Genomic DNA, 22,654 nt, shown 5'->3' with positions numbered 1-22,654 from the left:
CATGTGTCCTCCAAGAGCCTTGTTCAGCATGTCTGGATACCTGCAGATGCGTTCAGGAATGCTCAGGATAACCCTCACTGAGGCACTTGGCAGATTAACCACAGCTGAAGGGCATGGCCACTGTGGGACCCGCGCTGACCCACCACTGGCATGACCCAGCCCTGCTCAGCACAGCTACTGCCCTCATGGAAGGAGCCAGGAGGACAATCCTGCAGCTGCATTCTGTAAAATTAAATGAATCTTCCTGGAGAGTGTTGAATTAAAATTCCCAGCAACAGCATCGAGCATCACATGGGAAGCCCAGGTCTGCTCCTCCTGTGCCAGAGCCTTCCTCTCCCTCCCAGAGCCAAAGCAGGTTAAAGGTTAAACACCTTGTTTGTGTGCAGAGAGCACTGCCAGGACAGATGGACACGCGCTGGGTACACACCTGAGATCCTCTGCTGCTCCTGGGAAAAGTCAATGCCTTCACCAATGGAACTCATGATCTTCTCAATCTGGGAATAAAAAAAGCACATGCTGTATTATTCATAAATCAGAAAAAGGTAAAGGCAGTCTGGGATTTCACTGCCACATGACAGCCAAAGAAATTCAGGGAAGGATGTTAAGATAGCTCTGAACCAGAAGAGGTACCCTGAACACCTTGCCTGGGAAAGTCCTCATCAGGATGGATGGCTCAGAGGGATTTCCAGAAGTTGGTGCTCTGTAGAGCCTTCCCTTCTACAACTTCCCAAAGCCTAAAAATAAGCAGCTCCAACAAAATCATCCCTCTGGAGCATAGTACCAGGCGTGAGGAAGGAGCCCCAAACTCCTCAGCTCACACCATCTGAGCATGCAGACCCATCCAGCAGGGAAGCTGCAGGAGCGCTGTCACACCTCCCTCCCAGAGAGCAGACTGGGAGCTCAGCTGCCCTGTGCTCTGCATTTGGTTGGTGTTTTTGTCTTGCCTTGGGTTTATTTTTTAAATCACCGTGTTTCCCAACCCTGTGCAAGGAGCTGTGCTCCCACCACTCCCACCAGAGCAGATGCTTCCAAAAAGTTTGAAAACAGATTGTTTGCAACAGCAGCACCACAGGGCAAATGCCTGAAGGACCCGGGAGAGGGAGCAGGAGACAGCTCCATCCCCGACTGAGGCGATCCACAGTCCGTGGCTCCAGGCAAACCTCCTGCAATGACTGTGCTGAGATGGGTCTGAGTCCCCTTAAGAGCTGCACCTCCAGTGAGATTCCCAAAGAGAAATCTCCCAAGCAAATATCCCTGCGAGGCTCTCCCAAGTGCTCGCTGCTGAACATGAAGTGGCACATTGACTGGCACAGAGTGGGGGAATAAACCTCAATTCCTACGTGACTTTTTTGCCCTCGTCCTTTAAGGATTTGGGGAAGGAGTCCAAGTCTCTCTGGACCTCACCCCTGGCCACCTCTGCCCTGGATCCTGGCACGATGCTCTGCTCGGTTGCAGCACAAGCCCCAAACCTGCTCCTGGGGCTCCCGGGAATGCTGCAAGGGGCTGGGTCACAGTCAGGGGCAGCTGGAGCTGACCTCTGCTAGACTTGGTGAAACAAACAAAAAACCTCTTAAAAGGCTCCTGCCAAGGCAGATCTCCAGAAAGCCCTTCCTGCCTGCGGGGAGCAGTGCACTTGCAGCATTAAATCTCACCAGGGAGAAGGCACTCGTGCGAGCTGTAACAGTGCCAGTAAGGATGTGGATCCCCATGCCTGCAAAACCATAAGGACAAGCACATCTACTGGGCTTGAAATACAGCTAATGTCCATTTACTGGGAGATTAGAAAAACAGTTTGGGAAAAAATAATCAGAATCCAAACATGTATGGCAGAAAAGGGAAGTTCGACCTAAAAAGAAATTCCAGTTAAAGAGGGGTTTTGGAATGAATGCACACAAGGGTCCCACCCTGTCCTAAGGCAAAACATTCCTTGCTTCTCTGCCCCAGGACACAGCCAGGACTCAAACATGATCTTTGCTGAAACTGCTGGGAGACACCTGAGCCCTGCAGGGCTCATTTCAGCAAGAACTGCCAAAGCAGATGGTTCTGCCTCCTTGAAGCAGCAAATGCTCCCCAGCAAAACCTTCAAATTGCAGGCGCCCTCAGGTACCATCAGGGCACTGCGGCCATGCAGGACTGGAAGGAAACAAAGGGATGGTGCAGAACCAGCCTCATGCCCAGGTGACACCCAGGGCTCTGGTACTGGCTGTTCTATTCCTTTCCATGGACAGACACTGAAGAGGCTGCAGAGGATTTCTGGGACACTGCTGCAGTCCTGAGCACTTGCTGCACAGTTTGGGTTTGGGGTCAAATCAGTTCAAGCTCCAGAAGTTTAAGGACATTAAGCTCTGCAGATTGGTGTCCATCAGCTTCAGGACAAGGTACATTTCTGAGCTGGAGCCGCTCGTGTACCTTGTCTGGGAATCTCTGGCTGGATTCAAGTTGCAAATTAACTCAGAGTGCCAGCCAAGTTCCCTTGTTTACTTTGTGCTGTCCTTTCCTAATTCAAGAGAGACTTGATGCTGCCCAGGCTCGGCCCCCGGCACTGCCAGACCCAACATCACCATGAGGACTCGCAGGTGCTTCTGCAGCACTGAAACACCCACGACCTTTTCCTCAAAAGCAAGGAATTGCCTTGTGCTATATAAAACTGAATGGAAATTAAATAATCACGTGGCAGAGGATTACCTTTCACAGCCCTCCTTTGCCAAGCATCAGTCACGGTTACACACAGTCACAACTATTACCAGTAATGCAGAGGGAAATCCTGCCTCATGCCCTCAGCTATCCACGAGAAGCAAACACCTCAAACACAGTCACATACCACCTGAAACATGGGCTTATGGCTGACCAGCTTGATTTAACTCTTGGGAGGCTGCAAAGAGAGAAATGAGAGGAAGGACAAACCTAGGGAGGGAACCAATGCTTCAGAGCATCCCTGTCCTCTGCAGCCTTTCCTCATCTGCACTCCAGCACTCAGATGGGGTTAAACAGAAGATACCTTGGAAATAGCCTACACTACAGTTTTTAGGTTGTTCTTTCCCACTGGTTAATTATTAAAATACAAAAATACCATGTTTAAATATAGCTCTGCAGCTCAGACTTAGTTGTAGCCTGAACACTCAGTTCTGATTTGTTTTGGCTTAACCTGTGTTTTTCCACTGAAGCACCAAACGCCAGTCCCTGGTTGTGCTTGGTGCTGTGGGGTGAGTTTGGGGTGGGGATTTAATTATTTATTTGTTTACGCACCCATAGAAATAAAAATGCAAAATGCTACCACATCAATTATCCCTAATGCAGAGGGGCAGCTGGCTCTATGCTGGCAAAGTGTTTTGGCCAACGAGCCCTGAAACCCCACCAGGAAAAGAGACAAACTCCTGCAGAGCTGAAGTATTCTGGGAGAAGGAAAGGCTGCAAGGATAGGGAATCATTAAAGCCAAACCAGGGATACAACAGGAAGGAGCTGCAGAGCAGTTACCAGGACTGAAACTCTTGGATCTATTGTCATATTTGCCTACGTTTTGCTGAAAAATAAAAATGCCCTGAAATAAGGATCAGGGTGCGGTTGAGAGTCCCCCGGGGCCAGGGAAGGAGTGAGCTCTTCCATGCAGGCAGGCGGCCACGGGAACATAGCAACTGGCCAGTGACTCCAAAACAGAGCTTTACTCAAAACAAACTATCCTGAGCAGAGTTCTATTAAAGGAGGAAGAAGCATTTGTTTGCAGAAGGACAGTGAGGCCAAGCCAGCCCAGAGGACACGTGGCATGCCAAGGTCTGTCCTGCTGCAGGACAGGGGACGTTTCAACACTGGAGTCCCGCACGGTGATTCCCCACCTTGCAGCACTCACAGCAGGAGCAGCCAATGGCTTCCTCCACGGGCAGGATGCAGCCTGTCTCCTGTCCTCTGATCCCAGCCTGCAGGAGCAGCAGGGACACAGAGGTGAAGCTCCGGGACCCCCCTCCCCAAAGACACGCAGGGCCGGGCAGAGGCCTCGCTCCACAGCCGGCCCTGGTGCCCTCCCTTCCACCACCTGCCCCGGTGGATGTCAGGCTCTGGTGTCCATATTAATCTCTCCAACTTCTCTTCCCCAGAGCCATCGCTGAAGTTTGGAGCCAGTGAGTCTATTGCAAGAGACTGAGGGTGATTAAACCAGCCTTTTATCCCCCGAATAAAGAGCTTCACACAGCATGGGCTGCCTGCAGCCACCCACCTGTGCAGGGAAGCAGCTTCAGGGAGATCACTAGATCGAGCAGCACCCCATCAGGGTGACACTAAACCAGCCTCTGTGGCATCTCAGCGTTCCTGGAGCTTTCTGGAAGGGCTTTGTAAAACCTCACCTGCAGCTGGAGAAGCCCTACAGTCACCCTCAATACAGACACAGAGGTTTGTTCTCGGTCTCTGCACACAGCATCAGGGGCTGCCAAGGGCACAGCAAGGTCATCCTGAGAGAAGAAACAAATCACAGAATCCTTGAATGCTCTGGGTTGGAAGGGACCATAAAGGCCACCTCATTCCAGTCATCTGCCATGTGGAGGGACACCTTCCACTAGACCAGGTTGCTTCAAGCCCCATCCAATTTTGGATACTTCCAGGGATGGGGCAGCTACAGCTTCCCTGGGCAACCTGTGCCAGGGCCTGCCCACCCTGCATGGGATCGATGCCTTTTGCTTCCTCTGTGACTCCTTCCCAAATCAGTGGATTATAAAGCACCAGTGCAGGGCCTGAGCACGAGGGAGATGAACTGCAGCGCTCCTGCACGGGCCGAGCAGTGAAGTTACTCAGCCTGTAATTAAATAAAGCTACACAGAACCAAATGCATGCCATCTGCCATATGGAGGGCATTAATGCACTGTAATGACACCCTGCAGCAGGAGTATAATTAAGAATATAGCAGGATTCTCATTATAAATCCTTATTACTAAGGGTTCATAACCTATTGTACAAACTCACCCTGGGCTCAAGCTCTGCAAACAAGAACAGCTCCAGCACCAGATTTCAGACTGGAAAGCTACTTACAAAGTTGGGTGGAAAGGTTATCAGTCTTTTAAATTTCTGCAATTCCAGGAGAAAGTCAGGGGTTAAGACTTCATTCTTTTTAAGCTTTAAGGACTGGGGGATGGGGAAGATTTGGTTTCAAATTATAAAAAACCAAACCCCCAACTATAGCTGCTTCTACAGTTTCAAACCCCCCTGAGCACAACAAACCCCCCAGTGACAACGTGACCAATCCCATCACAGCCACAGCCCAGTGGGTCACCTCTCAAACCCAGGGGAGAACCAGGGGTGTGTGAGGTCGATGGGCAATGCTGGGGCAGCCCAGAATCATTGACATTTCCATTCTGCACTAATTCACCACAGCAAACCCCAAATACATCACTGACTGATACTGCATCCCTGAAGGAGGAAGCAAGGCTGCTCAGACTCTGCTGGGATACATCCTTAGCAGAGAGATGGCAGGATCACAGCATCCACCAGCAATTCTGAAAGGCCTGGAGCAGGAGAAGGGTCTGGGACAATATCTGCTGACTCCTTAGTGCAAGTGCAGTCCTGGAAAATTTGGATCTGGGCCATGAATCTCATTTCTAGGTTGGTGACACCCCATACACCACTTGTGGTTCAGTTTACAATCTTTCAGCTTATGTTCTCCCATCAGCATCCCATGGAGCACACAGCTCGTATTTCATCGCTCAATATATTCTGTGACTCCAAGAGACACCAGCCTGTATGAACTCAGCATAACAAACACCAAAGGCCTGGAAAACATAGTGCTCAATCTATTAATTCAAAGCTAAACTACACAGCCAGTTGTTTGTGGCACATTTCAGCACTTGAACTGCAGCGTTCCTGCGTCCCATCCTCCCCCAGCAGCGTGTGCCTTCCACACAGCACGGGGACTCACTCAGCTCGGCATTTATTTAAATCGTTCTGCAACTGTGATAGAGGCAAATACAATTTCAGGCTTAATATGGTCTCTGAGAAACTCATTTGGATCAGGACCAGACCTTGTTGCTTCATACCACTCTCCAGCCTGTGCTTTAGTACAAATCCCAAAGTTACAAATCTAAACACATACCAAAAGGAACTTACAGCATAAACTTCAATTTCACAACAGTGTGTGGGGAATCTGCAGTTTCAGAGCCCTCCAAATATCAGTGTTGTTTTGACAAACACCCAGTAAAATCCAACACTGACATGACAAGAAAATCATCAGATGCAGCAACACATCTGCCCACAGCAAGGAAATGGTTGGACAACAGCTACAATAAAGGCAGAACCCTCTGAGGAATATCGAATCAATTCACTGTCTTTCTGTATTCCCACCTCCTAACACAAACCCCAAACCAATGTTATGCTCTCGGGGCAGGGCTGCTCCAGCCTGCAGGACACAAAGCAGCACAGGGAAGTCGCCTGCAGGCTGATGAGAGAGTTATGAGGACTTTGAAAATAAAAGCTTCTGAAGTGCTGGAAGATGCAATGTAAAGCGGAAGAGAACATAATGAAGGACTGGATTTAGTAAGGGCACTGCAGCCGGACATTTCTGTTCTTGAAAAACAAAAACGTCCCCAAAACGCCAACGATCACAAGGTTGTTACATAACCCAAACATCCGTCAGAGCTCGAGCATTCACACAGAAGAATCACAAGCTCCTGATTCACAAATACCAAGTTCATTCACTTGAGAAGTTACCAGAAGCACACAGGGAGGTGGCTGGAGCTGCTGTACTATTCCTGACGGAGCTCCCCGTGCAGCCTGAGAGGGGTGACCTACGACCATGAGGAAAAGGATTCAGGAAGCATTGGCCTCTGCCTGGGGCCACTTTCACAACCCTTCTGAGGGTGGATGGGAGGTTCCTCCCACCAGGTAGCCAAAACCTGTCATGTCTCACTGCCCTGTCAGACCTGCTCAAGGAGAGTCACCGATCTGCTTCTGATGGACTGAGACAACTCTCAGAGCTGGCAAATATCACCCCTGTTGTGTCTAACCTTTGCTGCTAAACACAAGAAAAAAGCCTGGTTTATGCATCTGCCTTTCAGACCAGCACACCAACCTGTAAAACCGTTAATTTGTCTTACACTGGCTTGGATTGGCTCAGTTCTGCAGGCTGCCCCTCTGCAGCAGATACAAAAACGGTGGCAACACAAAAGCTTTCACTTCAAAAAGTTCATCAGGATGGAGGAAATCTCACCAGTGGGGGCAAAGAGAAGAGATTGGACACAAGGGATGATGTAAGAATTCCTGTCCTTAGCACAGGAAAAACAAGAGGAAACTCTGGGATCCAGAGATAATAGAATAATCAGCCCAATAATTAAGGTGATTAAGATCCCGATGGCCTTGCCTGCTTAGCAGAAATCAGACCAAAAATACTTGACCCTGTTACAGCAAAAATGAAATATAAACCACTTCAGGCAAAGGGAAAACTGGAAGCAGAGCAGAGGACAAGGGCCAGCTCAGGCAGGGGACACCAGGGGACAGATCAAGCCACCGGGCCCTGCCCGGCCCCACCAGCCAAGTCCGGGGCAAGGGAAGTGCTGAGATTTTAACAACTGAACAAGAGAATAAATAACACATTTTGGGAGGAGAGGCTGCTGGGAAGTGAGGAGTGGGCCTCGTGCCCCCATGGCAGGGATGTCCTCAGCACAGGCAGGGCAAGCTGGGCATGCTGAGGGGCAGGTGAGCTCAGCACACAAACCCCTGAGCTTTCATGATGCAATTTCATCAGACACAGAACCAGCAGCTCTCCCTGAGGAACAAGGGAGATATTTGCATTTTCTTTCAACAGTGGTGGCTGGCAGCTTGGAATTTCAACTCCTGAGTGTTTTAAGGCAGTGGCAGGTTTTGCATCAAGAGCTTTCCTGAAAGTTTCACCTTTCAATGCAAATGTTGTTAATCCTCCACTGTAAGCCTGTAATTAAGACACTGATTCCACTGAGTACTGCAGCACCCAACAGTCCTGACAAGGTTTAAAGGCACCCACAGCAGTGCCATCTGCTCCTGGCATCCACCCTTAGGGGACATAAAGACCCCCAAAACGGGTCAGGAACCGGTGAAACACCACATCCATGGTTACTGCAGATGGAGAGCATTCTTTTCACAGGAGACATAGAGCACCACTGCAGTTAGTCATGAGAGATGAATGTCCAGTGCCATAAATAGCTACAGAATATTCATTAGTTCTTCAACTAATTCACTTGGGGGATAAAAATGCATCAAAATGGTGGACTGTGCACCTCCTTTTTCCTAAAAAAGCTAAAGTAACATGCCTGTTTTATTCGGTTCCCTAAATTTCTTTTGAAGGAGGTTTAATCTCTTCCTAGAAGAGCTGAAGTCAGAACACAGAACCACCTCATTTTGTGAGATTGATGCTGGAACCTCTGAGTGCCACGATCATTACAAATTCAGCATCGGAGCCACTTACTTGATAGGCAGCTGGAAGTGGAGGATTAGGGGATGTTGGGAGCCAGGTCTGAGTCTAATTCCCAGCAGCCTGCCTCTTTCATTGCCTTGATCTCTTAACAGATCGTTTTTCTTACCAACACCTACAAGGCAGAAGAGCAGCCCCAGGCCCTGACTGCAGAGATCTCTGCTGGGAGCCTGGGGCATGAGCCAGGCAGATGTGCAGGGCTGGAGCTGCTCTGCGAAAGAGGAAGACAGAGCAGATGCGGTTAATCCACCCTGGAAGAGGGGCTGGAGTGGAGCTGGGTGCCAGAGCCCACCTCCCAGGGGTGCAAACACAGGTTATTGTGCACGAAATCCCCTGGTGAGCTGCCCAGGTCATCCCCACTTGCTCAGTATTCATGAGCCAATGACAATACCCAAATCTATCACTTCAGCCCTCAGCCAGGTTTGGAAGGATTCATGTATTCATGCTGGGAGCTCTACCCCTCACATGCCTCCTTGCCCCCACTCTGCTTCCCACTCCAGCAGGGACCGAGCATTTTCGGTGCTCACCTCCCCTGGGAGAGACCTGGGGGTGTGATGAGAGTGTCAGTGCTCGGCTCGCACAGAGCTCCCACCCTGGCGGCCACGGGGACTCCCGGCAAGGAGGGGGGCACAGGAGGTGACAGGACACGGCTCAACCGGCTCCTGGCCAGTACAGAGCACAAAGCAACACTCTGGGCCAGGTCCCTTCAGCAGGGGAGCTGCAACTGGGAGCAGGAATGAGCTTTGCCAAGTGAACCATTCCTTCCCCATCCCACCCTTTTGGCAAAGCTGGCACCACCTTCCACTTTCAACAAAGGGCATTGACAGCGCTCAGCCGGGGCAGGGATGTGACCCTTCACTTCCAACCAGCAGACTTTCTGCTGTCCCTGTCAGAGTGGCTGAGCACAGGCACCACGGCCCAGGGCAGTGCCAGCTCAGCCTCTGCCATGGATCCCATCTGTCAGGGACACCACAGACCGCTCCCTGCGCACCTACTGCTGGCCAGGCTGGCAGGCAGAGCCCTTGGCTCACTGACTACAGCTGGGAACCACACAGAGATCACTTCCCTCCTTAGTCGTCTGCACAAAGACTATTAAAATTAAGAGAATAATATAAATCTGCCATTGTTTCCCCTAAACACAGAGGAAAAGCCAAACCATCCCTAACATGGGTGGCTCAAAAGGGTTTATATTGGCCTGGTAAATTCAGAGGTTGTAAGTTGCATCCAATTCCGACCAGATGCATTATCCCATCCAGGAAACTAATTCAACTCCCAATGACAACACTACATTTATGTTTAAATCTCACTGTTGCCATTATGACCAGCTAGACCGACCCCTTTCTGCGCACACAAATCCTGCAAACCCCCAGCCATTCTCACAGGTGCTGCTCTGTGACACCCCCTGGCAAACCAGAGCTTCTGGCCACAGGACTACAACAATTCCACAAAATGCTTCCATTATGCCAGAAGTCAGGAAGACAAAACCATCAGGTTTTAATAGTCCTTTTTTTTTTTTTTTTTTAAAGTGAGACCTGCCCCATTGCAGACAGATGTGAATTTTTCACATTCTTTCTCTGATTTCCTCACCTAAACATAAGGGGAAGCAAAAGCAGATTTTTCTCCGGTTTGTCCGGCTGCATCGGAAATGAGGGGTTTGTTTACAAGCAGGAGGAAGCAGCTCCGAGGGTTCATCTGAGCAGAGGAAGCAGAGGCAGTGCAGGCAGGGGCAGGCAGCCCAACACTTGACCTCTGCTACCAGTGCAGTTGTGCAGCACTGTCGAGTCAGAGGCTTCTGCCCTTTCAGTGTCTGCTGCAAATAGGTTGGATAAAAGCACAGGGAATTATCCAGTCCTTCCAAAACCTTCTGCTGCACTCTTTCCCTAAGCTATGGTACAACTGACCCGGGCAATTAACAGTGAAGCCTCTGCAGCCCAAGCAGCTGCAGAGGAAAACATCTTTTTGGCAACCCTGAGACCCAGCAGGGAGTGAGGGGGAGGGAGAGAACGGACTGAGGGATGGGCTCACGCTGAGGACAAGTTCCCACATTGCTTTCAGCATCTCTGAATACCTCCCTCTTCCACACAAGGTGATCTTCTCTCCAGGTCAGGGTCAGAGAGGCAGCTGAGCAACAGCCAGTGCAGAGAGGGGAGCAGGGACACAACCCTCCCCCGGGTTTCCACGCTCAGCACACGCGGCTCACTCCCCCAGCACCACGCCGGGGGGTTTAGTTCCTTTCAGAGTACAAAGAGTGGTTCATCCCAGCTTATCGCTTCTGCAGCCACTGCTCTCCCAGCACAGAATCATCCCCAAAGAATGTATCAGTAATGCTGCGGTGCTGAATTTCAGAGGGACACTTAATCTCACCCCAGTGGCTCTCCAGGGCCAACTTTTGGAGCATGAAATATTTAACTATCCGTGGGCATCTGAGATGATAATAAAGTGACTGCTAACCAGCCGCTGAAATAAGTGTGTGAGGAGGAAAGCGGGAGCTATTCAATACACAAACCAACCTAAGTACCCTCTTCCTTCCATCTCCATGAAGCCTGGACACTTCTCACCCCCATAGCAGCAGAAACCCAGCAACACAACATCTCCAGATGCTGGGAGAGTCCACAGGGAAGAAATGGAAGGAGGAGGTCAGGACAAAGGTTGGTAAGGGGCACTGTTATAAAGTCTCCCTCATTCTGGGAATGTGAAAACTTATCTGTCTTGCTTAAAAGAAACCAAGCCCCGTAACTGAGTAAATAACTTTGATAGTTTGAAAAGCCCGTCAGTTCTTGCAATTCTGCTTCTCCCCCACTCCAGTGAACTCTATCTTTTGGCACTTTATACCTTACAGACTCCCAGCTGAGCATGTGTCTATTAATGCCATGTGAGAGTTAGTGAAAGCAACAGAACCCACCCAGGCCCCCCCAGGGCAGTGTGGCACAGGGGAGCTCCTGCTGCAGTCATTCCTGGCACAGAGGCTCTCAAGCAAGCTCAGCCTTACCTCATCCCACTCCGAAGCAAAGGATGGGGACTTCTCCAGCCGCTTCTTCCCAGTGCTGCAGTTGGAGAGCGATTCACTGCGGCTCCCCATGGCATCGTCCTCCGTCGGGGAGCAGGTCAGCAGGTCGGAGTCCGACTTTGACAAGCTGCGGCTGAGTTTGAGCTCGGCTTTGGGCTTGCTGCCCGAGTGGGCCCTGCCCACAGCTCTGTCCCCCTCTTCCTCAGCAGCGCCGGGGTGCTGCGGCACGTGGGGCGTGACTACAGCTGCAGGATCCGCCCGGCTGACGTGCACGTGCTGCACTGTGGCGTAAACCACTGCCTGGTCCTGGGCCGGAGAGCTGGTCCGTACTGATCCCGAGGCAGGTAAGTCAGCATCCTCCAGCTGCATAGCAGCAGGATGGCTTGCAGCTTCTGTGCCCCCCTTCTCTGCAGAGGAAACGAGCCTGAAAGGGTCCTCACTTATCTCACAGATCGGAGAAGAACCGTGAAGCAACCCTGAAAACTGCTCTGGCACCTGGATGTCCTGGCTGTCAGCAGGGTCCTGGCTGCGGCCGCCGCTGCTCCTCCTGTGGTCTTCGAGGGAATGGAAACGGGGAGGAGGGGGAAATTAAAAACATGGAAGAAGAAGCAGCAAAATTCCAGCTTTTCCCCTGCCCTCCATCAGTAAGCGAGCGAGAGATAAAGAGAGAACAGTTCCGTATTGTTCCGCGTGCTCAGCTTGTACCCAAAGTCATGGCATTTATGAAATTCCAAACACTGGCCCGATTTACGCAATCTGGCAGCTCTCCGTGTTGTTTTATTCCTGTTAACACTAACTATCAGGCCTTGCTATATAAGGCCAAGAGAAGTGCTAACTATATCCTGTAGAGAGAGCAAGTGAGGTGGGAGCAGCAGGGACAGAGGCTCCTGGAACATCTGATCCGTTTCCATAAAGGCCAGAGCGTTATTTGGAGCCGTGCGCCCGGCTCTTGGCACGGGCTGCAGGGTGGGAAAGCGCCTGGACTGTAATTGACCTGCGAGTTCCAAAATCCACTCCCAAAAAAACCCACTGCTTTCCTCCCTAGTGGTTTCTGAGTTTAACCTCTCCTCCCTTCTCAGGGGAGAGAAATAAACAGTTTATGCAATAAAAAAAACTTGAGCAAAAGGTCTCTCTTGCAATGAACCACTGAGCACAGACTGGTCGAAGCTGGCAGAGCACCAGCTGCCCCAGAAATGTGACACTGGTTCCCTGCTACTCCTGCCCCAGCAGCCTTAATATCAGGTACCAGGGTCCTGCATAAACCATGAATAATCGACTGATATCCAGTGCCGAGCGTGTGCACACACGCGTGTACTCACCTGTCACAGCTGAGCGAGCGTTTCAACTGCAAAAGCAAAACTCTGTCAAGACAACAAGTCTAACTTTGGTTTCCCAGGATTCTTTTGCCCTCCCGGCATTGCTTGAGAATTTTAACCACTTCCATTTAGTGCTGAAGAAACTCTTCAATCTGAGGACCAAAAATCCATACTGGAAAGGAACAATAAAGCAAAGCACCCCAGTAATGAGGCTCTGAAATACAGGGAGGATGTTTGGATGTGAAGAGGAAATTGCTTGCTTTGCAGACAGCAGCTCTGGGAAGCCAAGGCAAAGGAACTCTCCTTTCCGTGAGCAAAATAATAAATTCCACTTTAAATAAAAGCAGCCTGTCAGCAGCAGTGAACCCAACTCCTTCCCCCAGCACCTTTCCAGCCCCAAGCCTGACCAGAGGATTTTCAAACACCAACACCCATCGGGTTTTGTGGTCTGCCCTCACACTAGAAATGGGCAGGAAAGGGCTGAATTAGTCCTTTGCCTTTGAGTGGGGGTCCCAGGCACCCTGTGCCCAACGTCCCTCACACAGGCACGGGAGGGCCAGGGGCAGCCAGAGCCTGGCCAGGGCAGCACCACAGCCCTCAGTGCTCACTGGGATCTAGTGATGTGAGGGATTATCTCATCCTGGATCCTAAGAGTTAGAGATTCCAGGACAGTGAAGTAGTTGTTGACTCTCTTGCACGGGCACATTAAACCACCAGTTCTGTGACTGGAGCTGCCAAGGGAGAGGCAGGTCCCAGCACTGGCTGGGGGGAGAGTGGTCAGCAGCAGCACCCCAGACAGCAAGGCCAGACTGGACTCAGTTACTCTGCATAAACTGCAATGCTGGTGAGAAACCTCAAGGGGAGAAACCTCAGAGGAGATCAGATATGCTGCAGTCACTGGACAGACTGGTACTAATGCAAAGCCACTGACTGGTGAGCAGGACAGCAGCAAAGGGACAGCCACCTAAACCTGTGGGGAGGAGAAAGCTTTTGCAGCCTTTCTTCCAAACCTCCTCCCTTCCTTGGAAACTATTTCTTCCTTGCCCCAGCTTAACCTTTACTGACATTTCTGCAGAAGGCAAAGCGGGGGCTGGCTAAAGTTTGTGCCACGTGCTGGAACACTTGAGTCCAGCCAGAACAAAGTGCTCCAAATCCAGCTCCAGCGCCTCACAAAGGGCTCCTGTTGGACAGGAATCACAGCCACCCACTCATCTGCAAGCCGAGGAGGGGCTCCAAAATACAGGGCAGCTGCCAGGGAATGAATAGATGGAGTGAGGGCAACAGCACTTGCTCAGAAGATGTGAGGAACATCTTGCAGGACACATTTCAGAGCCTGCCCTGAAAGCTGCAGACTAAGAACTAATGTAGCAAGTAAAGAGTCATCTCACTCCTTTTTATCACCGAGATGCACACAGCAGGAACACTGAGGGCTCTCCAGGCCTCACGTTTTAAGGGATCTGGAAGGGTCATCCTGCTCCAATGACACCTTTTATCTCAGAAAGGGTCCTTACCACAGGGACTTCTGTCCAACTCTCTTTGCTGATTTTACACCCCAGCACAGATCATCTGACTGATCCTGACTTCTTTGGCCACAGCCTGCTGCAGGTCTCACCCACAGGAGAGGCTGCTTCCAACCCTTCCTGGGATCAGGAGCCTATTCCTGGGTACAGACTGTGATTCCCTGAGAGGATTTAATTAAGAGCTTCCCTGCCAGCAGCCTGAGGACTCCAGATATGAAGCACTTCCCTAAACACTCCACACTAAGTTGCAACCGCCATGCCTCGACTGGATTTCTTTCCCTATGTATCAACAGCAGGACTTGTCTCATGCCCCTGGATTAGGAGAATGAAGCTGTTACTGCAGTTGCTGCTTCCTCAAGCTCTCCAACCTTAAAAGTAGAAAGGGCATACAGCAGCCTCTGACTTGCACATGGAAAAGGCTCTTCATGCTACATCAGGCCAGAATTTGTTAAGTGAGGAGCAGGCAAATCTCTTTCCCATGGCACAGAAGGCCTGAGGAGGAAGCTGGCAAAAATCACCCTCACCTGCAGGAGAAGTGAACCACGGGCTCATTCCACAGCCTGTACTGTGTGTGGAACCCAGCTGAGGATGGCACACTCCTGTGTTAGTCTCACCTAGCTCAGTCATTCCAGACAGAGTTTATCCACCGGAACTTGTGGTCTTGTGCACTCCCTCCCCTCTTCAGAAAAAGTAACGAGACACTGTCCTATGGAAGCAGCACAGAACAACCTCGACAAGTATCAGTCTGTAATAACTATCAGAAGGCACCGAGTCAGTCCTACCTGCAGCTGGTCACTGCTGACAGCACCTGGGGGTGATTCCTGAGAAGCCAGACACATCAGAACTCAAAAATCTTTTCCACATTCACCTTCCATCAGGTCTCTTTTGAGGCAGCAGGAGTTAAGAGGTCTCCTCCTGGTCACTCTACACACAGTCCTCCACTCTTGACTCATTTTCATGTCCTGTTACAAAGTCTGAGTGCCCTGACTTCACACGTGACCGAACACCAAAGGAGAAGGGAGACTATTTGGCTTAAACCACTTCTGTTCCTCCGCCCAAAACATGAGGCCAACTTCTCCCAGTGCTCCAGCATGTGACAGCAAGCTGCTCTAACAGACACAAAGGCCACCAAAGCCAGTGGATAATGCCATATTCATCTGCTTGTTGGACACAGGACAACTGGCAGCCAGAGGAACAAAGGCAGTTATCACAGATGAAAGGCACCATTAAACCCGCGTGCTTGATATTCAGCATTTCCGCTGCCCTGAAACGCCCTTCCAACAGCCACAAGAACCCAACTCCTTATCTTCTGACCAAAGACTCCTCCAGAACTCGTCCAGAAGCCCAGACCCTCAGATCAAGGGCCAAGAAGCAGCTCAAAGCCATCTTTAGCCTGTTCCATGTCTTGGGATGGAGCTGCTGCCCTTGATGCTTCAGGACCCTTCTGACCCAGAGGTGGAAAAATTGTCCAACACCCCAGTGAAGGCTTCAGTCCCTCCTTCGTCAGCCCTTGTTTAACTCTTTGCCAAAATGACTCTGCTACTCCCTAAATGCATCTTCTCCCCTCCATCAGCCACTGACTGCATTTAAAGAGCAGGCAAGTCTAGGAAGATGTGTAAAACTCAACTGCACCCTTGGATTTCTCCCACTACAACAGTGGGAAGGGCTTTACACTCGTTACAAACACAGCAACACTTTCCATGGACTGCAAACCCTGAAGTCACAGTTTTTATCTTTCCAGATGTAGATTAAAAGACAGGACTCTGCTCTGGGTCTGTATAAGGCTAAAGATCTTCCTGCAACCTCTCATGATGTCTTCAGGTGCTCAGGCCAAGAGTTTTGAATCAAGAACACACAGATGCATTGCTCTGAGGTTTTGTTTTAATCTGACACATAATTAGGACACACCTCCTCTCACACTAATCAAGACTGGACACAGCAGCCAAAGGAAGGAGTGGAGCAGTTGGAATAGCTCGTGCTTGAATAGCCAGCAATAGCTGCCTGCTGACGAGAGCCTGAAAGCTCTGGCTCAGTGGCTGTCACCCAGGGACTGTTCCTGGCCCAGGCTGCAAACCACCAACCTGAAAAGCTCCAAAACTTTGCCTCTGGCAGTGAGGGGACTTTGGCAAGTGATGGTGGGAACACAATGACCTCTTGTTCCACCCTGGGCCAGTGAAGATAGCAGCAGGACTTGAGTAACGAGAGTTAACGCACTGCAAGGAGGGAAAACACCTGCAGGTCTGACAGGGCACTCAGTGAGGCAACCCTTGTCCATCCACACAATGAGAAGGGTTCCAGTATGAAAGATCAAATTAAATACTTCCAAATTCCTCCTCAAGACTTTTGAATAAACCTGGAAATCTTTTTCCTCTAAACAAATCTTTTTTTGTTGTTGTTGAAAGAAAGTGAAAAGGCCAACAGCCAAACAGAAGAGACAAGGTGTTCCCAGATCCTTTGTAAAGCACAAAATTCCCTCTGGGGGAGGAGAGACTGGTTCAATATATACCTGGCTACCCTGTGGATGTGTCAGTTCTAGTTCTTGCTCTATACACTTTTGTTTTCCTTCTCTCTTCGTTTCCATCTCGAATTAGCTTTAACACAGAGCAGGATGTTGATTTTACAGCAGGACAGCAGAAACCTGCAGCGCCAGCTGGATGGAGAACGCGGCTCACTGGAAAACTCATGTTGGTCATCTCCCCTGGAACAGCCTCCAGCCTCCCACCCTCTGCATTTGCTTGGCTGAGCACGAGATTTGGCTGTTCCTGAGTTCACAGAGCAGGTTCTCACAATCTCTCAGCTATCTCACAGCACAGTTGCCCTCCCTCCGCGTACACTCTGTACAGGAACACTCCGAGCTCTCCTGTACCAGAGGGAGGATTACCAGGAAACACAACAATCACCCTCCAGCCCCCACCCAGCAGCGACTTCCATTGTTCCAGTTGCCCTCTGCCCTCCGTATTTTCCTGAAGTGCACAGAAGTGCTCTGTTCTTCGGATGGTCACTCACCTTTTGTTTTCCTGTCCGCTGCAACTGGTTTTTTAGTTTCTGCTGTAAGCAACAGCTCGTACGGGTGTTCCTCTTCCTCAGCTCCACTTCCCCTGCTCTTCTCCCAGGCAGCAGAGGCCTAATGAAGAACAGCACAATGTGGAGCTCTGCAAAGCAATGTTTTGTCCTGGCATAAAGCCCACAGCCTCTATGCCGTGGGTTGGTTAAGCCAGGAATTAGCAGAGGGAACACCTTTGCTGCAGAGCGTGAGCCAAAATGTAATACCCCCTGCCCTTTTTTTTTTAACCCCCTCAACAAACCCCCATCCAAGTCCCCTTTAATTTTTAGTATCTCAGGCTGCTGATAGCTTTCCAGCACTGACCAACCGACTCAATGTGCAAGAGCTGCAGACAGCCTGGAGGGGAAAAGAGCTGAGACCGTTATTCCTGTTCATCCCAACTCAGACTCGCTGTTGCTATTGGAATTTGCATTGTCATTCACTATTTAGCTGCTGGCCTTACTAGGACAGGGCTGAGAAGAACAAAAGCCCAAATCCCTGCTATCTTCTCAGATCCAGCATTTCTGACCTCAGGATGGGTGGCATATTTGGGACTAAAGGGTCCTCAGGCAGCACTGCATGAACTCAGTTTAACTCCAGGATGTGCAGCAGTGACTGTACTTATTTAAATCCCCCAAAGCCTCCAGTTAGAGCTGGTTTGGAACCCTGGCAGACCCTCCCCGAGCTGCTCTGAAAAGCTACTATCCATGTCCAGGGACGAGGTTTTGGCACAGGATCCAGACAAGTCTTGCTGCAAACTCTCACATGTTGGCCTACACCAGTGCCAAGGACGACAGGCCCTGGATATCCCTGGGTGCCATCCCAGTGCTGATGGGGCTAAAACTGGCCTTCAGGGCACCCTGCCAGTGCAGTCAGCTGCCTTTCAGCACCATCTCCTGGCCAGATCCTGGCAGACTGATGCAACCCTGCCCCAGGAGCTCAACACGACCCAGTAATGAGCCCTGACAACAGGGCCTAAAAGGGCTCCAAGAGAGCCAGGGAGGGGCATGGGGTGATAGGAAGTTGTGGCTGCCCCATCCCTGGAGGTGTTCAAGACCAGGCTGGATGAGGCTTAGAGCAACCTGGTCTAGTGGAAGTTGTCCCTGCCCATAGCAAGGGGTTGGAACTGTATGGTCTTTAAGGTCCCTCCCAACCCAAACCATTTGTGATCCCAATGTGTGACTGCAGCCAACCCAAAGCCAAAAAGCAAATGATCCCTACCTGCTGCCAGGACAGTTCTGAACAAAACATGCCTCCAGAGAGGGCTCCTACTGCTCAGACTCCTGGAACTCCCACTGCTTCACCAGCAGAGAACACACCACCTCCTCCTTTGCCCCAAAGTGAAAGCACCAGAGCTGCTCCAGGGGCAAATCGGTACCTACCTGACTGCAACCCAGCCAGGAGCACTGGAAGCTTACAGAGGCTTGGAGAGACACCCAGGAGTCAGCAGCACAGACAGGATTCCAACATCCATGTGCTGTTCTGCATGAGCCAGGATGGCTTTTAAAGTGACTTTCTCAATAGAAGGAAACGGGCTGCGTCCGGCACAGGAAGTATTTATTGTACCTGCTCTGAGCAGGAGCTGCCAGGCAGACCTGCTCCCTTCCAGGTGAAGGAGCTTGTGATGAGCAAATTAGGGGAAAAATTCTGACCAGATGGTGGCACAAAACCATCAGACCAGAACAGCAGGTAACACATTCTCACCCGTGATCTTGGAAAAATCCTGCCCAGCAGCAGCCTGTCAGCACAGCAGCAGCCTGGACCTTCAGCCAGGCTCTGGTGCTCTCCTGACACTCCAGTGGATGGTGATTCCTGTGCTGCCCTCTTTAAATGCACTGAAGGCAGGAGCTCCCCAGCAGCACATAGTTCCCAACTTCTGCTTTGTGAACTTCCGTGCTGGTATCCATGGGTCTGGTTACACTTGATTTTCTCCACCTCTCATCCTTCCAAGCCTTAAATAGAGTTTCAAGTTCAAATTCACTCAAAACGAAGACCATTGCTGGAGAACTGTGCTTGCTCTGTGACCAGGAGCAACAACACCAAATAAAGCTTTCTTCCAGTGCAGCTTCCAGTTCCTCAGACATGCTGTTTGCACATATAAATGTTCACAATGCAAAGCCCAAAAATAAGATGCTGTGGGTGAATAATGAGGAGGCTCTTTAAGATGTACTTAATCCACAGCAGAGGACTTTGAAAGACTTTCTAAAGGGTAACTCATCTCTTCCTCTCTCCTCCCTCCCCAGAGCTGCAGACCAAACTGCTGGAACCACCGTGGCGCCTTGTCCTTGATCTGCACTTCCCTTCCGGAGACGAGCAGTAAACAGCTGGAACCCAAGTTTAATTTGACAACCCAGGCTCTTAACTCCAAACCCAGAAGGTTTCTGGAGATAGTGAAAGGCACCACTCAAGCACCTCCACACAATCAGCTCCTTTGCCTGTTTGTACCGACATTTTTCCATGATGAAAGTGAAAAGTTTGTTTACACTCATCTGTTTTAGCTGATAGTCCCAGCTTGGCAAGGAATAAAAAGACTACTTTGGAAACTAGAATTTGGCCCAACCCCAGAATATTCAATGACTAACTGTCCTGGCTCCAATGGGAGAGCAGGGCTGGAGGATGGCAGATTGGGATGCTGCAGCGAGATGTTTACAGCACTCCGAAGCATATTCCTGTTCACGCCTGCCTGACCCAGAGAGAACATGCACTGAGGTGATAAACATAGGCAAGAAAAGCAGAGAAAAGCAGAGCAGGCCAGGAGGAGCAATCATAGGAAAAGGATCAGCCCCAAACTATCTCATCAGTACATCCAGAAGGTTGTTTCCAGGCAGCCACACACTGCCCGTAAGCTCTATCATCAAAGTTGGTCACAAATCAAGATCACCCCGGCGAGCCACTGCCATTTCCCAGCAAGATTCCCTTTAATGGATCATGCTTCCAAAGCCATTAACGGCAGGACAACACAGCAGGTGTTTTATAATTAAACATGGCAAGATACCTCTAGCAGGAGCAGTCAGGGCACGTTTCTCTCCCTCGTGTTTATTGTCATAAACAAGTTCTGCTTCCCAATTATGCCACGACCTGCTGCCCAGCTCTCCTCTGCCAGAGCCAGGCACAGGACCAGTTATCACTCCCTGCACTCGAACTGCAGTGCAGGGATCAGTCCACAATGTCACAGACCAGTTCCCCTGTTCATGCACAGCTCGGAGCTTTACTCTCTCTGAGGTCAGTTGTATTACAGCAGACCCTGTTCACTCACATCTCATGTGGATTTGACACGCTCCAGACAGGAGATCCCATTTATGCCTTGTAGAACTCCAGCAGATTCAAAGAAGGCATGTGCTGAAGCAGAGCCTGGCCCGGCGGCAGAGGCAGCACACACTCCACGGGTTTCACACACAACCCACTGCCTTTGGGAAAGTGTGGAAATCCACAGGATTTGGGTTTGCTTTGAAGGTTTTCCTGGGTGTCAGCAGAAGTTGCCAAGACACATTTGTGGTTTCCCACAGCCGTGTCTCCTGGAGAGCCCTCACATTTGAGGTTCACAGGTAGGCGAATAAAGATGAGCAACAGGAAGCCCAGGAGCAACAATACGGAATGTGAGAGCTTTAGTTCCATCAGAAAGCAGCTTCACATGCAGAAGGCAGCTTTAAGATGTGCTAGGCCAGATCCTCAGCTGAATTCAAGCCCCTGATCGCTGCTCATGTCAGTGGGACCCACAAGCCCACGCAGCTCCTCCACAGCTGGGAGCTCAGAGGAAGCAGGAACTCTTGGTGTCTCTGCATTTTGGTCCAAGTGAAGATGCACGTGGTGGGATCCGTACAAGTGGGCAATGGTCCACATTGCAACGTGATTCAGAAAAGCCTCTTCCTAAGGGAATTCTCAGCCAAGAATAGGAAAGTAAGGCTGAAGGTCAACACTGAGGTGCCCTGGAAGAACCGGACAAAGGAAGTTCCCATGGCAAGGGACAGCAGCAATGCCGAGAGAGGGAATGCTTCACGTTCACAGTCCCACTAGCACAGGAGGTAACAGCATCCTTGGCTCCTCCCAAATTATTAAAACTGGTCTTTGAACCACTGTCCCATAAAACACCCCAGATCAAGCCCCACATACCTCAGAGGGAGTACTGTGACCTATCTTCTTCTCCACGCGCTGCTCCTCCTCCTCATCGGGCGGGGGCTTGGCCGGCGGGGGGGGACGTTCTCTCTGCGGGTTAGACAGGCACTGTCAGCTGTGCTGGTACAGCTCTGCCCTTCTGCTCCCACCAGCCCTAAGTCCCCACCGCTGTGGATGCAGCAAGGACCTCCCCACATTCATCTGGACGGAGGAGCAGTTCAGCCCTGACAGCACAGAGCTGGGCAGGGGCTGCTGCCTTTCCTGCAGATGCTGATCTGGGCAGAGCTCGTCCTGTTCACACAGGTCTCACTCCACACCCAGACTAACATGAGCACAGCACTGCACAAGGGAGTCAGGAATGAGCTGATGGGGAGAAAAGGAAGACTCATGGCTTGTGTCTTAGTGAAACAGTAACAGGAATAAGTGATGCCAGAGACACCTTTTATAGTAGAAAATTAGAGATCAAGAGACAGTGATGCACCAACTCCTCCAATATCCAGCGACTGCCAGTGGGCAGCTGGAGCTGCTGCCCGGTTGGACGCAGAGCATATCCCCAGGCCACCTCCTGCTCAGCCACAGCTCCATCTAATGGCACGGGGAAGCAGCAGAGCTGCACTGCTCAAACAGCAAGTCTGGGGAGAAACTCCAGCGAGCTCCTGGAGTACATCCCTCTTCCTGCTCCCTCCTCACTGCAGTTCAGCCTCTCCTTTATCTGTAGCAGAGCTGAGCTTATTTCACATCAGACATTGTTAGTACAAAACAAAGACAAGATTGGGTCAGTAACAGGACAGTGCACCTGGTACTGCACCCCTGAGTGAGACTTGGCTGAAATGTCCATCCGCTAAAGCTTTTGTCCCATTTCTACTCTATTTGCTCTCAGCACAGGCCAAAGGCTGCATCTCTTTGCAGAGAGGGAAACCATGGCTACTGTGCCCCCAGCAGTTAAACTGTTCATTGCTGCTCTGCCTTTTGTCCAAAAATGCCTTCATGAAGCAGGCTTTGGAAAACCAATCAGAACACAGACCCTGAAGCTGACCCAGCACTGCAGGGCCCATGTCCCATCTGCCCCACAGCAGCCTTCCCGTGGATTGCTAACAGGGCAGCAGATGCAGCTGACAGAAGGCAAGGAAGAATTCTGTGGGGACAGTTCCAGGAGCCTTGTGTTGCCTTGTAAAGCTGGAGTACCCTCTTCAGATCTGTGCAAGTAATACACAAAAAACCCTGCCACTGCCAAC

At 50.7% G+C, this 22,654-nt stretch overlaps 1 protein-coding gene across 4 annotated transcripts in view; it reads right to left on the bottom strand.

Annotated features, from left to right (window-relative positions):
• The window catches only part of ANKS1A (ankyrin repeat and sterile alpha motif domain containing 1A), a 71,841-nt gene that overhangs the window by 25,046 nt on the left and 24,141 nt on the right, over positions 1 to 22,654 (bottom strand). For all 4 annotated transcript variants that reach the window (XM_027896774.1, XM_027896771.1, XM_027896770.1 and 1 more), the window contains 4 exons: positions 21,417 to 21,509; positions 17,270 to 17,387; positions 11,410 to 11,981; positions 428 to 494 (listed from right to left, as the gene is read on the bottom strand). In XM_027896774.1, coding sequence (XP_027752575.1) covers positions 428 to 494; positions 11,410 to 11,981; positions 17,270 to 17,387; positions 21,417 to 21,509 — 850 coding nt within the window. The remainder of the gene's footprint in view (positions 1 to 427; positions 495 to 11,409; positions 11,982 to 17,269; positions 17,388 to 21,416; positions 21,510 to 22,654) is intronic.

Source organism: Empidonax traillii, unplaced genomic scaffold (assembly GCF_003031625.1).
Source record: "Empidonax traillii isolate 1590-97213 ecotype Southwest subspecies unplaced genomic scaffold, ASM303162v1 scaffold516:size646513, whole genome shotgun sequence".
NCBI lineage: Eukaryota > Metazoa > Chordata > Aves > Passeriformes > Tyrannidae > Empidonax > Empidonax traillii.
This window is presented reverse-complemented; position numbering and strand designations above follow the sequence as displayed.